The sequence below is a fragment of the Python bivittatus genome, unplaced genomic scaffold (assembly GCF_059951505.1).
Source record: "Python bivittatus isolate LINGU-HERP-01145 unplaced genomic scaffold, Pbiv_v1 ctg000020_np1212, whole genome shotgun sequence".
NCBI classification, from domain to species: Eukaryota; Metazoa; Chordata; class Lepidosauria; order Squamata; family Pythonidae; genus Python; species Python bivittatus.
In genome coordinates, this window is record NW_028277030.1 from 14779377 (window position 1) to 14795572 (window position 16196).

The window sequence follows — 16196 nt, forward strand, 5'->3', positions numbered from 1 at the left end:
GTTTTTGTAGCCTTCCCCAGATCTGTGCCTTGCGATCATCCTGTCTCCAAGCTCTGCAGGCAGTTTCTTTGACCTCATGGCTTTTGCTCTGATACAGTATGCATTGTCAGCTGTGAGGCCCTCTATAGAGGTGTGCACCTTTCCAAATCATGTCCAATCAATTTAATTTACCACAGGTGGGCTCCAATCAAGGTGTAGAAACAGCTCAGCAACAATCAAGAGAAATGGGAGGCACCTGAGCTAAATTTCAAGTGTTGTTGCAAAGGGTCTGAATACTTATGTCAATGTGATATTTCAGTTTTTTCTTTTTAATAAATTTACAGATATTTCTAAAATTTGTTTTCACTTTGTCATTATGGGGTACTGAGTGTAGATTAATGAGAAAAAAATGAATTTGAGCAATTGTAGTATCAGGCTGCAACATAACAAAACTGAAAAAAGTGAAGGGGGTCTGAATACTTCCCGAATGCACTGTATTTTTCACTTCCTCTCTTATTTGTCCTCAAGGTTTTTTTTACAAGTTAAATTATTAGAACTTGGTTCATAAGATTTCAGTTCAGTTAATTATTGGTTAGAGAGGTGATGTCTGGATGCCTATATGGATATATAAACCACTGCTTTAAGTTGGTTTATAATAAAGAAGACTGCTGTGCACCCCAAAGGAATTTATTAGATCAATTCTTTTTAACACAGAAAAAAAAGGTGAAACAATGTTGAAACTGGTCATTATAACCTCTGTTGGTCCCTAAGTTTTAATTTATAGATGCTCATCTTTTAAAAGCAGCAAGTGGAGTAAATTAATTCATTTGGAAATTCTTAAAAGAGTTATTATTTGGCGCGTAAACTACTTTGCTCAAACGTAGCTATTTTGGAACAAATATTACAAAGCAACATTAGCATTTGTGTTTCTTACTGTTACTTCGAATGAACACTTGTTCACTTGTTTGTTTAGTTTGACATGATTTTTATGCAAAACATTTATATTAAAATGCTGCTGCTTTATTAACTATAAACTTTATTTATTATATATTTCTGTGTCCGCTTAATGTTTATTTATTTAAGGTGTTTATAGTCTCTCTTTCTCTGAGAAGTTACCAGATGAAATTTAAAATCCTGTAGGTTCTGTTGATTTTAAGATATGTCCCAGTAACCTCTTACAGCCAAATCCATAAGCAACTGAACATTCTTCATACTGCCTCTTTTCTGCTATAGAAGCACTTTCACTTACAAATTTCAGCAGAACCTTATTAATAAAAATATCTGCTAAACTTAATTTCCAACTATGATTGGAGTGATGATTTTTATATGGGACCATGAACAAGCAGTAGTTTTCATTGAAGCAGGCAACTGCAGACGAAAAGCCACTGGGCTACTTTAAACATGGCCGCTGGTTGGCAATCTGCAGACACTATTAGAGCAGAAAAGCAATTATCTTTTGCAGCTGTTATTGACATGAGGTTATTTATTTGTTAATCAAATTTATATGGCTGTCCACCTCACAAAAGTGACTTAATTATTAAAAACATTAAAAAGTATAAAAACAGAACAGAAAAGAAAAAGAATAGGCAAAGGGATGTTAATAAAAAAAATAACCTGTCCCCTGGGTTCCCCAGGCCTGCTGACATAATCAGGTTTTGAGGGACCTTCAAAAACTTAGAAGTGATGAGGTTGATCTCATCTTTGGGGGGAAAAGGTTCCACAATGCAGAAAAGGCCCACTGCCTAGGGCCCGCCAAACACAGCTCCCTGGATGATGGAACCCGCAGCGTACCCATTCTGCTAGATCTACTGAGACAGGCAAATGAAATTGGGGAGAGGCGGTCCCTCAAATAACCCAGTCCCATGCCATGAAAGGCTTTAAAGGTCAACACCAGCACCTTGAATTGAACTCAGAAACAGAGTGGTAATCAGTGCAGCTCATGGAGCAGAAGTGTAACGTGTCCTACAAGAAACAATTGCCCACACCACCACATTCCTCACTAGCTGAAGTTTCTGGATACTTTTCAAGGGCAGTCCCATGTAGAGTGCACTACAATAGTCCAACTGGGAGGTGGCCAGGGCATGAGTGACTGTGAGTAAGGCTCCTCGGTCCAGGAATGGGCGCAACTGGCGCACAGTACAAAGTTCTGCAAAGGCCCTTCTAACCGTGACTGCCACCTGCTCATCAAAGAGCCAGGAGAAACCACACAGGCATTATCCAGTCCTAAACTAACAACCTGCTCGCTCTTCCCAGTCAGCCAACTAGTTCCTATGAATTGCTTCTGATCTGGCATGCAGATCCTTGCCACTCACCCCTGGCACCCAGGTGCCCTGAACCCCTGAGACCCTGACTTCAAGCTTCTCTGGGTTGCCCCCATTGCTGCCCATCAGCTGATGGGCAGCATCCCCAACTCTAATCTGGAGCACCTCTGCTAAACAGCTGACTGAGTGCCATAGTTACTGTATGAAGTGCCCGGTGGTATCATCTTACTAAGGAATGTAAATAAAACACAGGAGCGTGTGGCATGCAATATTGTCATTGTATAGTCTATATGTACCAGTATAGCTTTGTGAGTGCAAAACTCGTGCAAAGTGATTATTTTGAAAAATAAAGCATTTCCCCCCTAATTTAGACATTCAGTGATGCAGTATCACGTGTCTTAGCCAAAGAAATATTTCTTCTGAATGGATACTCTGTATTAAAAAATAGAGTTTTGAAGGGCTACCGTTTCTATGGCATTGCTAAAATATTTCCCAAATGAATAGCTGGACAAATTTCCAGGATCAATCAAAACTTTTAAATAGTGTTATAACTACTCCAATGACAACCTCAGAAGCAGGAATGTGCTTTTCCACTTGGAAGAGGAAAAGAGACACAATGAATCAGGACCGGTTTGATGCTTTGACAATGTTCTCACTAGAAAAACAAATGATGCAGTGCAACGAAGATTTTAATAGTGTGCCAGTCAGAAAGAAGGCTGGGCAAAAAAATACTTATTAAAAGAAGACTGACCTCCAGTGAAGTTTTGGGGTAGCTATAAGGGGAGGTGGAGGACTGCAAAAAGGTAAAATGATATCTAATGACGGGTCTTACATTTTTACATTGGAGCACACTGTAGAAGAAACTTTAGTTGTAGTTTATAGCTATAGAACTGTTGCTGCCTGTATTAGTTTATATTAAGGAATCTGTATTATAATTTACTTGGTTGTTACTGTTCTATTTTTCTTTTTTTAAAATGACACTTTGAGTCCTAGATAGAAACATGGATAAATTACATGAATAAAGAGATGACATGAAGTTGGATTGGGCTGCAATAATTTGTCTTTCCAATTCTAGACAAGTTTGGACTATGCCAGTGTACAGTACTGAATGTTAACTATATAGATATATTACTTTGCTTCTTGTTCCTTTTTCTGATACATAGCAGGCACATCTTAGTTTAGTGAATGTCAAAGTCCAAAATAATAGTCCAGAAATGCCAATTTATTATTTGGGTTACTTAAAAAAAGGTTTCTGAACTTTGCTTTAGTTTAATGATTAACAAGCTGCAAACTAGCAGATCTAAATGGTTTAAGAACAAAACAGTAATCTACACCATGTCTGGAAGACCAATTTGCATTGCTGATTTTGAACGCTATGCTAAGAAATTTCTCCAAAAATCTGTGTATGATTACTATAAGTCTGGGGCTGATGATCAACAGACATTAGCTGAAAATGTAGCTGCATTTTCAAGGTAATTAAAAATTCAAATGTATTTAATAAGTTGTAATTTAATTAAAGTAGAAATGAAAAACATTACAGTATTTGAAGTGCATTCATGATGGGACTAAGTTATACTAAAAGCAAATTGGCCATGTACAGTTTGAATGAACATTCATCTGCTTCTTTCAACTCTGGTAGGTCAGAGGATGCCATGAAACAGAATTTAATTTTTGTATGAAATATTACATTTTTGCAAGTCGTTACTCTGGAAATGGAAGAGCCTTTGAGCAAAATATTGTGTTGTGCTCTGAAAGCAGCCCTATGACTGATATGTTGCCCTTATATCTACCAAAATAACTTAATGCCTGTTTGAATGCTTGCATAGCAAATATACTTTGCAATCTGAAAGTCAGCTAATCATAAACCTCTGATAACTATCCAATTCTTAAATCAAAGGTACAATTACTAATTTAGGAGCAAAGATATCTAAAATCTGTCTAAGATCACTGGACTAGAGGATTGGAAAGTGGCTGACATAACACCATTTTTTCCAAATGGTGGGGGATTGAGAAATTATAGAATATTTATTTTTGTGTTCCTGATAAAACAGGAAAGTGTAATGGAAGATAAATTTACTGGTAAAACAAGGATGACCAAGGAAAATTTGAAGGTGGGTGAAGTCATATAATACGTCCATGATGTTGGGTTTGAGGGAAGTGTTTTACTTACTGTGATGGCTAATTTAGCCAAATGTCATGTTTTCTGTTTCAAAATGGGGGTAAACTCTTGTTTTTCAGCAATCATGTTTAAACAGAGTTGAGAGCCACATTAGAACGAGGACTCCCATGCCCTTTCAGTTGCAAAGTGCCCAGCTAGATGCAGAAAGATGAACCTTGTTGAAGAATCAACCACGTTCGCAAGCTAAATCCCACCTTTCTAACAGTTTCTGGAGATTTTAGAATGTCAACATGCATGTGGAAAGAGACATATACCATCTGAGGCTTAAAAAGAACTTTGCTTTTCATTAGCCTTATTCTGAAGGCAGATGCTGCCATGCTGAATCTGCAAATGTAGATCCAGTGGTCACAGAGTGGCAGGAGTACTCTGGCTCAGATCCGAGATAAATTTTGTTGGAACTTTCCTCCCCAGTCTTGACTGTCTTCAGGTCATATATAGATGGCAAGGCCTTCTGAACCACCTCTTCCAAAGAGGTCTCTTCTGACTGATGGTAACCATTCATGTCAACAATAGTAAATGCTCCACCAGAAAATTCAGCCCCTATTTCAGTTCTTTGAAAAAAAATACTGGTAGTTAAGTAGTTCTGTGCAAGTTCCTTAGAAATAAGCACAGAATTTCAGCTTATTATTTGCTTTCATTCACATTTCAGTGATTAGGTTGAAGTTGGGAGAGTCACAGTGCTTATACAATCTTAGCTGATGATGCCCTCTTCAAACACTGCCCAGAATATCTATAAGAACTGTACTGGGATGGCATTTCTTGACCTTCATTTAATTAAAAGCTCTACGAAGGATTAAATGGGCCAAAATAATAGTAGCTGCACTGTAATATTCATCTTACATTTCATAAAATAGTATGAATGAGATACTAAATCATCTATTACCAGAAATGAGATAGGCCTATTGGCATAATTAATGCATCTTGCTTCTGTGTTTCTTTATATCCCTTTCACACATAAAGATCAGTAATTACGTTTTAAGTTAATTAAGAGAAACAAAGATGCTGAGAGGCATGGATTATGTATGTAATTAAACAGTTTCATAACATTATTAATTTTGTCTTAAATGAAATGAGCTGGATACAGAATATGAGAGCTTTCCTTTATTCTCTCTGTTGAAGTATTGCATACCAATAATTAGTCTTGCTTCTTGAAAAGTCTTAAAAAGGTCAAGGGTCACTTGCAGTTCACCTGTAACTGGGAAAAATAATGTGATATTCAATAACTTGTTCACTTGAATCCTTCTGGTGTTTTGTGGTGTTTCTGAAATCTCGACTGATGGTTGTTGACAGCTGTTACGCATAGTTTATTCTTAATTGTTCTTGGGAATCTGCAATAGAGTCATATCTTGGCCTCAGAAGGAATAGATAGTCCGTGATATCAATGGGACAGATAGATGAACCTAAATTTAAAAAATGTATTACAACGCTATTAATATGAGCATTATTAGACAGCTTTCTAATGAATTCATATTATGATTAATATGACTAATCAGAACAGCTAGCTTTCAAATACTGCAGATAGCGGGATCATTCTAAAAGTGTTTAAAAACTGTAAGGAATTAATTTTTTCCTACTTAAAGGGAACAAATTTGGGAAGATTCTGATTGACATTTAAGAGGTGCTATCTTATGTTTGCACTAAAGTAGTAACAATTGAGGGTGGGACATAAAGATATTTTAGGCTGTGGAGGAAAAAATATAGTTTTCTTTTGGATCTTAAATTGGAAGCCAGGATAATTTATTAAAAGACCATGTCAATATGGCCTATTTAATAGGACCCCCCCCCCCAAAATGATATAACGTTCTCTGCCATCTAGTTTTGTAGTTTAAGAGCATCTCCATAAGGGATAAGTAGCAATAATCAAATGAGAAGAATTCTTGTATCCAAATCAGTCCATCCTCTTCAAGAAGAATAGCTGATATGCATTCATGTAATTTTTCCATGTAAGTAATGGTATGGAATGTCTGCTATTGCCTTCCAAAATTTTTTTCAAAGTGGACTAACCTTGATGATTGTTTTTCAGCAATCATATTTAAAGCCAACCAGCACTAGTCAAAGCAAAACTTTAGGCATGCTCTCATGCTTAAATGCTAAGCTAACTTTTGCCCAGTTATATAGGCACCCAGCCAATCTTAGCTGAACTTGGAAAACAAACAAGGTTAGACCTGGCTAATACTTGGATGGGAGAGCATAGAAAATTCAAGCACTGTACACTAGGCTGGGAAGTCAAAAAGAAATCCCCCCCAAAAAGGCAAGGACAAACCATTTCTGTATTGTTTCTGAAGAAATTAAACAAACAATGTATTGATTCCCCTAGATCTGATTCTAACCAATGAAGGAAAGCTCGTTGGGTAGTGGGAACTTTAGAAAGAAGTAACCTCATTATCTTGAATGAACCTCATTATCATTATCAGGATTCTACAGAAAAAGTAACTAGAGGATAGTTGTGCGTGCACATTAGATTTCAGGACAACCAGTTTGAACAAACTTAGAGAAATATTAGGCAGGATCTCAGATAGAAATCCTCAGGCCAAAGACAGCTCAGGAGGGTTTGGGACTTTTCAAAAATAAGACACTGGAAGTACAACCATAGCCTGTACCAATGAGAGAGAAACCACTTTGATGCCCTGGGAGCTTTTGATTAACCCAAGAGTTAAAAGAGACATGTATAGGAAATGGAAGATGAGTATAATAACTAAGGAGATTTGTTCCCCAAAAGAAGACAAGAAAGAATGTGCAGAAAGTGAGCAGATTTCAGTTGGACATCAGGAAAAAAATCCTAATGGTGAGAGCTATTCCACAAGGAGCAAGATTGTCTTGGGAGGTGTTTGGTTTTACCTTGTTGGCAATATTTAAACAAAAACTGAATGACCATCTGTCAGGGATGCAGATTTCTGAACTGGGCAATGAGTCAAATTAAATGATCTCCAAGTCCCTCCTAAACTTTCCATTCTGTAATTCTGTGTCCATGAAGTTATCAGGAATTGAATTTGACTTGAGGGAGATTTTATCTTTACTGTTTTAAGATACTGGACAAAAAGAAGAAAAGGATAATGAACACTTTTCCTTCCTGATTCAGAGAAAGGGTACAAATGGAGGAGATTCTTCAGTATACAAATATCATACAACTTAGCTTCAGTTAATGGAATATAGGATTTCTTAATGATTACCATAAAGAAAGACTTTACTAAGATTACCAGATTTGGGGACATCAACAGGTTGTGATTTTCCATTCAATTTCAACATAATGCTGTAGAAAAAAAAGTATAAAAGTTGCAGCTGGGTGCATATTACAGAGAAAAAGCTTACTTGTAATTATGTTTATCTTTCAGTTTAGACAGAAAGATTAAAAGCATAATGTATTATTGGATTATTACTTCTATGCCTTTTGCAACCAAGCAATGTCTACAATTCTAAAAGTGTTAAGAAGGAGGGAAGAAGTATTAGAATAAAATAACTGAATCTTTTAAAAGTGCAGGGAAAAGCTTGCATAGGTTTTGAAAATCAAGTGTTCAGCCAAGCTGGGATTAACCTTTCCTTACAACTGCAAATTATCTCTAACAACAAAAACAAAATACATTGGAGTTTGCTCAATATAAGTATTTTTTAAGCTTAATTATATAGTGTTTTGAAGTTTCCTAAACAAGAGATGTGAGATGATCAGGATTTCCAAAGTAGTGTTGTAGAAGTAAAACAGGATGCCATCTTCTATTTTTGACAGGTTTCAAGGTTTCATTCAGCCAGCTTACTTATTAGAAAATTGATTTTATTTTTAACAAGGTCATGGTGCTGATGGCATTTTGACATATAAGGAAATCAATTTAAAATATCTTATTTCAGCATGTTAAATTAGGAGTGAGAGGAAATGATCAGACTGCAGATAATCAGTTCTGATAGATTATATCTTTGACTTTCTAAAGGCCTTTAGAAAATAAGATGCTCTTCACTGACAAAAAGCAAGACCAAAGACAAAGTTGATCTCACTAAGCATGTTATTGCTTCCTGAAGCTGAGTGCCACCAAAATTTGTTGAAATGTGGGAGATGATGGTGGTGATGGTGGGTGCTGAAAACATATAATAAGGAATTAGTAGGTAAAAAAGATATAGTTTCTCTGTCAAGTAGAATGATTACCTCTGGGAAACAGAGATATTAGTGGTGGTTGGCTCACAGTGATAGAGGTCAATTACTTAAATTCTAGTGCTTTGATATAATATATTGTACTTGTGTGTGTGCGCCTTCAAGTCAGTGTTGACTCCTGGTGAACTGGTCCTTGCAGTTTTCTTGGAAAGATTTTGGAAGTGATTTGCCATTGCCTGCTTCCTGGGGCTGAAAGAGAGTGACTGGCCCAAGGTCACCCAGCTGGCTTTGTGCCTAAGGCAGGACTAGAACTCACGGTCTCCCAGTTTCTAGCCCGGTGTCTTCACCACTGCACCATTAAAACTTGGATACAGAGAGAAGCCAGCACTAGGAGGGCAGAATGTAATGCTTTAAAGCAAACTAAAACAAATACAAATATTAATAGATGCTATGGGGGTATCAGGACTAGGCCAGCTGTCTGAATACTTATATTTTTCAATATGATTGTCTTTATTCTGGGAAGTGCCAAAGATATCTTGGATCTGAAAGGATTTTCTGCATGACCTAAGTCAGCTGCTGGAACTCATGTGGTTGCCTAGATAGCATCTCCTGGTTGCATTCCATTTTCATGTCTTCCATGGAGGTGAGAAAAAGGGTGCACAACTTTCTGGATTGTACCACTAGAAGAGAGTACATATAGCTCAGGGTTGAACTGTGGAGTCCTTGGTGCTCTCTGAGCTTGGTTGTCTGCTTGCAGATGTTTCATTACCCGACTAAGTAACATCATTAGTGCTAGTGAGTATGGTGTCACAAGGGAAGAAGAAAGCAACAACATACTACTCTTCCTGGATATCCTCATCAGCAGAGGAAATGATGGCAAATGAGAAACACAAGTCTATTGAAAAACAACCCACACTAACCAAGTGCTCCATTACCAAAGTAACAGCCCAACGTTCCACAAGAGGAGCTGTGTAAGAAGATTATTCAGACAAGCACAAATGCACTGCAGCCAATCAGAACAGAAAAAGGAAACAGGCTGCCTATATAACATCTTCCAACAAAGTGAATACCCACGCAACTTTATCAAAAAGTGCCTGACCACTCAACCCATCACAGCACAACCAACACAAGCTATAAAAAGGATAACACTTCCATGCATCAGAAACATCCCAGAAACACCCAACAGACTATTACAACCACAGGGCATCAGCGTAGCGCAAAAACCAACTAAAGTCCTCCAAAGCATTGTAAGTAAACCAAAAGACCCAGTAGCCTAAGAAGAAAAAAACAGGAGTCATCTATAATATACAATGTAAGGACTGTAACAACCACTATGTAGGACAGACAGGCAGAAGACTAGAAAAGCATATCAAAGAAAAGCATATCAAAGAACACCAATTAGCAGCCAGAAGACACAATGAAAACTCCTTAATTGCACATTACATGGGCAGACTCAATCATAGTTTCAACGGGGAAACTGTGAGCATCCTAGATCAGATTAAATCCAAAAATGTTAGAGAATTCCTGGAAGCTTGGCATTCAGACAAATCAGCCATCAATAGACACATAGAGATAAACCACATTAATACACCATTCAAAAGAGACAATAAAAACGCTAAGAAGGAAACAAAAAGACCAGAACACATCCTCTTCAGCAGCCAACACTCAGATAAGCAGGGATTAACACCAGACAAGCAATAGAGCAGAAAACAATATCCTAATCAAGAAACTACCAAGGAGACAAAAAACCAAGCAGTCAAACAATCAAGCAGAAAACTATACCCCCTAATCAAAGAACTACCAAGGAGAAAATCACACCCCCACCAACACTGGCAGGGCAGGCTACTGTATATAAATAAGGAGCAAACACCGCACTCCCTAGCACTGATGATATTACCTAGTTGAGTAATGAAATGTCTACAAGCAAACAACCAAGCTTAGAGAGCATCAAGGACGCCACAGTTTTTGGATTGTAATTGGTACTTGGATGGTATACTGGAGAACCATGCTTCTTCTTCCTGTTTATATATATATAATTTTTATTAAGGATTTTGATTCCAATAGTAAAAACTAATACGACCTAAACTTAAAGAAAGGAAAGAGAATGGAAAGAATAACAAGGGCAAGAAAAAAAAGAAGAAAGAAAAAAGAAAGAATATAATAAAGAAAAAGAAAAGAAATTTATAAAGAAGTGATTTCAACCTTCGTTACAAGTATAAACAAATTTAGTAACTCCTCACCCCTATCAGGTTACAAACAGATATCTCTTCATCCCATATCCCATTCCTTATTTACAGGCAAATCCATAAAACATCAACTTTTCAATCCTAGTGTCAGCAAAAAGTCCATAAAGTGTTGCCAGGACATTCCCCCCGCCCCCGCAAAAAAAGTCTTATTTTAACCTTGATCAAATAAACCAACTTTAAGATTGTTAGAAGTAAAAGGAAAGAATATAAATTGAATTTTTAATTCAATCCAATACTAACATAGGGTTTGATTTCTCTTCAGATCTTCTTTATCCCATCACACAGATTTCTTCAAGGCTTTAACAAGCCTCTTTTGTAGATCCAGTTTAAAAAAAAAACATTTTCCACGTCATTCTCTTGGTTTATCATTTATATTTCCCTCTTAATTTTTAAAACTTCAGCCAGTTTCTTATTTATATTCAGTAAGACGTCCTTTTCCAAATCATTCTCTTGGCCTGTCATTTGTAGTTCCACATTCTGTACTTTATCTATCTTATCAGATAAAATTTGTTCCACCTCTGTCATTCCCTCATTAACATCTTTTGGACATAGTCTGTCCATAGAGTCAGGCATCATTACTGACAATGTTGATATTGTAGCTACTAATTTCTGGCTCCATTCTTCAAAGATCTCCATAAGATTTCCAATGTTATGATGTTTTGTCATTTTGTAAGTCCCTGTACTAACCAACACCAAAAGCAGGCTTGTATTTTTTTCCCTGCTACTTAGAATTTTTCATCCCCTCTAGTGTCCAGTTTCTAAAATTATAAAGTTGCTTATCTTTGTTATGACATACACTAACCTAAGTTAGCCAAAATAAATCTGGTTCCCATTAGAAGCTATTTATTTTTATAGTTAATTCCAAAATCTTATAGTAAAAGTCAATATTCCAAATTTAACCGGACCCTTAATCCATTTACAAATTTCTTAGATCAAAATCTTATTAGTTTTTGCTGTTTAGTTTAAACTGTTTAAGTTCTTAAGCTTATAGTTAATTTTTCTTTTGTTCAGAGTTTGTAATTTTATCATTAGATGCTGAAAAAGCCTTTGACAAAATACATAAACAGTACATGTTTGCCCTACTAAATAGATTCGGATTTCCTTTGGAATTCATAAAATGGATCAAGATATTATATGAGTCGCCCACATCTAAAGTAAAAGTTAATTGTACTGTATTCTTTGTGCTACTTTCCCATTATTTAGAGGAACCAGACAAGGATGTCCACTTTCACCCTTGTTTTTTGATATTTGCGTGGAACACTTGGCTCATGTTATTAGAGAACATGGGGAGATTTATGGAGCAGTATAGAATTCAGTTGAACATAAATTGGTTTTATTTGTAGATGACATTATTCTGTTCATTTCTAAACCTCACACTACTATTCTAGTGTTGATGCAAATGTTAGATGCCTTTAGTAAAATAGCACAATATTCTATTCACTGGTCCAAATTGGAGTTGATACCAATAGGTGAACATTTGGTTACCCATCCATTTAAGGAACATCAGTTCTGTGTTTGTACTGAATCCATTAAATATGTGGTATTTTGGTATGTGGATACCAAAAGATATAACTCAGTTAGTAACATGTATTATAAATACAATATATAAAGAGGTTTCTTCAGATATGGAAAGATGGGAGTCATTTGGGGAAAGGTGAATGCTCTCAAATGAATATTATTCCCAGATTAATTTATATTCTGAGAGGAATTCCTATTCAAATATCTGGAAAAAATTTTTAGAAAATAAATTGTTTAGAACATTTTTATGGGGTTCTGTCAGGCCCAGCCCAAGAACAACGATGAGGCAGTGCAGTCCAGTATAGTTCCTTTATTTGCTTACACCCTAAAGACAGAATCTCACCAGACTAAATCTATGCTAAAGCAACTAGTGGATATACCTGTGATGGAATGGACTTATGAAGGCCAGGCTCAGAGAGATAAGCATGTTCTTAGCCCCCAACAGGAGCGTGGGAAGTTCAAGAAGATGAGGCTGGCACCTCACTAAGGAATTCACGGTGTTGTGGCTGGCTGGCTTGGGAACTAGGGTTCAGTCTGGGGAGATTTCTGTCTGGAGATTGAAGCTAATAAACACAACAGAACTGTATGTGCATTGTCTCTTGGAGTTCTTTGGGCTGAACCTGACATCAATCTCCCCAGACAGAACCCTAGTTCCCAAGCCAGCCAGCCACAACACCGTGAACTCCTTAGGGAGGTGCCAGCCTCATCTTCTTGAACTTCCCACGCTCCTGTTGGGGGCTAAGAACACACTTATCTCCCTGAGCCTGGCCTTCATAAGTCCATTCCATCACAATACCCCATGAAAGTCTAGGGAGGGGCCATCCTAAGCCTCTTCTTCTCCTCACGGTCTTGTTGTGGGCTGAGAAAGCGCTTGCCCTGTGCCCTCTCCAGGAATGCACTCCCTCCTTCCTGATAGCCTTGATCTTCCATTCCGGTATCCTCCCCGCCCATGCCTTCCATTACAGGTTCTTCGATTCCAAGAATATCTTTACAGCAAATGCAATTACCAGTTAATGAGGGAGGATTTGGTTTTCTGAATCTGGAGCTATATCATCAAGCTTAGCAATTGTCAAGTATTAAATACTGGAAGCCAACAATTGGTGTTAATTTTCCAATCTGGGCAACATTGGAATATACATATATAGCACCTTTGGTTGGATGGAGAATACTAGGATCTAAATACAACAGAACTCTAGCATCTCTGGAAACAATTATGTCAGTTAGAAAGCTATGGAATGGAATATCTAATAAAAAAGGATTTGATTCTTTTTCCCATGCTAAATTGACTTTATGGGGAAACCCCAATATTAAAAATTGGGAAAAAGATGGTGCTATGGAAAAATTGGATGGAAGCGGGGATATTGACTTTGGACCAATTAATAGATGGTGAAGATGAATTTTTAACACATGCTGTGTTAAGAGATAAATATCATCTATCAGATGTAACTCATTGGCAATATTTACAGTTGTAACATCTGTTAATTGCATTGTTTGGATCAGCAGCATTTTCAGCTTCTGAAACACCTGAGATACTAGAACAACTTGTTCAATCCTTTAAAACTAAAAAAAACCCCACTTATTCATTTTTATAGATATTTGTTATCAATAAATCAATCTAATATGCAGATGCTAAGAGATGAATGGAATAAAGAATTAGAGACTCCTATACTGCCCAGACAATGGAAGAATGTCTTAACTTCTATAGCAAGAGTGTCACTGGACCTTAAACTATGACTTATACAACAACAACAAAAATATTTAGAATTTATTGGACTCCATTATGTTTGCATAGAAAAGGATGGTCTAAGACAGCATTTTGCTGGAGATGTAGTAAGGACAATGCTTCTTTAAAACACATGTTTTTACAATGTCCTATGCTTACAAGGTTTGGGGAGAAAGTAGTGGACTATATAAATGTGACTGTGCAACAAAAGCTAAAATTTTCAAAGGTTAATATTCTCTTGAAATACATACCTAATACATGGAATTTGACAACTGGAAACTGCAAATGGATTCTCCGGTTATGAGCAGACTGACTATAGATGTAGACTTTGTATGGACAAGTATAATGAAATAGGGGACTAATTTATCCAAAATACATTAGGTTAAAAAAAATGATAGTCATATAAATGTATTAGAAATATATACATACTTGAATAATATTTGCATTAGATAAGTATATATAGAATTGTAACTCTTTACTGTTATAATGACATATACTATGGGTTTTTTGTCGTACTTCTTTCATTTTTTTGTAAATATTTTTTTCTTCCTTGACAATGTACTGTATCTCCATCATTATTATCATTGTGGTTTTCTTTTTCTTTTTTTGTTATTAATTAAAAGCAATAAAAACTTGCTTTTTGTTAATATTGGGGACAGCAATTTATTGTGTCTGCATCACAAATCTTGGGTTCTAAGTAAACTCTTACTGTGAATTATTTAATATCAGAACTTTTCCATCCATGCAGATTAAAACTATATCCCCGGATGTTGAAAAATGTGTCAACCCTGGACCTGTCAACTTGTATCTTGGGCGAGAGACTCAGTATGCCAATATGCGTTGCTGCAACAGCCATGCAGTGCATGGCTCACACAGATGGGGAAATTGCAACTGCTAGAGGTAGGTTCTATGGAAATTTCTTCTAAAGAAATTCAGCAGGGGAGACAGTCGTGTTAAATGAAGAACACAGAAGTGTCTTCTTCTTTCAAATTAAGGAAGACTTATTTTCTCCAGTCGGTTTTGCCTGTAATCAATATTTTGCATCGGGAACAACAAATTCATATCCTTTGTTTTATTTCCAAGCAAAGTATTACGGCCACATGGCAAATAAAGTTATAGAGATGGTGTATTTAGAGCCAACTAATCAGGAAATGCTCTTACAACTTTTTTTAGGTTTAGAACCAGTATTAATGTGCTAAACTAGAGGTGAGGCAGAAGTGAGGCTCTGTTTGCCCCCCAGTAGGGTCACTTTTCTGGAAATAGATACTATATGTAGTAACAAAGTAGACTGAGGAAGCAGGTCCTGAAAACACCAGTTGAAAATTGTTATCCATAATAACATTCACTTTGGGATAAATGTGTATGGTGTCCAGAAAAAAAGTGTTCCATTTATGTTTCTTCTGGGACATTTTAGTAAATGTATACCTTCTATTACACTATGATGGGAACTAAGCTATTTTATTCTATGACTTTCCATCACATATATTTTTTCTAGTACTCCTCTGTGTATTTAAGATAAAATAGCATGCTGGAGAAAAGTCTTTTTTCCTTGGTTTGTTTTTCAATTATACAGAGTATTCGTCTTATTAAACATATAGATTTACACTGCACAATAAAGATAAGAATGATTCATTCTGAAGAAAAATATATGAAATCTTTCATTTGGGAAAGGGGTTTGGCAGTCTAATGTTATGGCACTTGGGTTGAATGTAGAATGGGTTTTACTTAGCCAATGTTGAGATCTTGACTAGTTTTCAAATGTTTACTAGACCTTTTAATGGAGGAGAAGTAGAATTGCTTCTGCACGTGAACACTATGTTAGCACCTCGTTTACTATGAGTCTCTGATCAAACGTTTATAGGAATAATCAAAGTACATAATGTATTTGATTAGTGTGGATTAGTGGCTAAGGCAGACTGAACAACAGATTTCTCTATCTTAGTGCATCTGATTATATTTCACTGAGAAAATTAAATTGTTCTTGAGAATCTGCTGATGCATGCAATTGTCTGCCTGACTATGAAGTCATCAGCTATGCAGCTAACACGTTAGAGTATGTGCAAATTTACTAATTTAACAACTATAATGGAAAAAATAATAGGCTAATCCTGGAATATTTTCCGAGAGAAATCAGTTGATCCAAAACTAACCATGATTTCTCAAGTTTAATATGCCAGTGTCTTCTTGCCTTCAGGGTGTTGTATTTCTTCAG

At 36.4% G+C, this 16196-nt stretch overlaps 1 protein-coding gene across 2 annotated transcripts in view; it reads left to right on the forward strand.

The window, feature by feature from the left end:
- The first annotated feature begins 3565 nt into the window (after positions 1 to 3565).
- Positions 3566 to 16196, forward strand: part of HAO1 (hydroxyacid oxidase 1) — a 47702-nt gene continuing 35071 nt past the window's right edge. For both annotated transcript variants that reach the window (XM_007422767.3, XM_025163086.2), the window contains exons 1-2: positions 3566 to 3712; positions 14733 to 14884. In XM_007422767.3, coding sequence (XP_007422829.2) covers positions 3576 to 3712; positions 14733 to 14884 — 289 coding nt within the window. In that variant the 5' untranslated portion in view covers positions 3566 to 3575. The remainder of the gene's footprint in view (positions 3713 to 14732; positions 14885 to 16196) is intronic.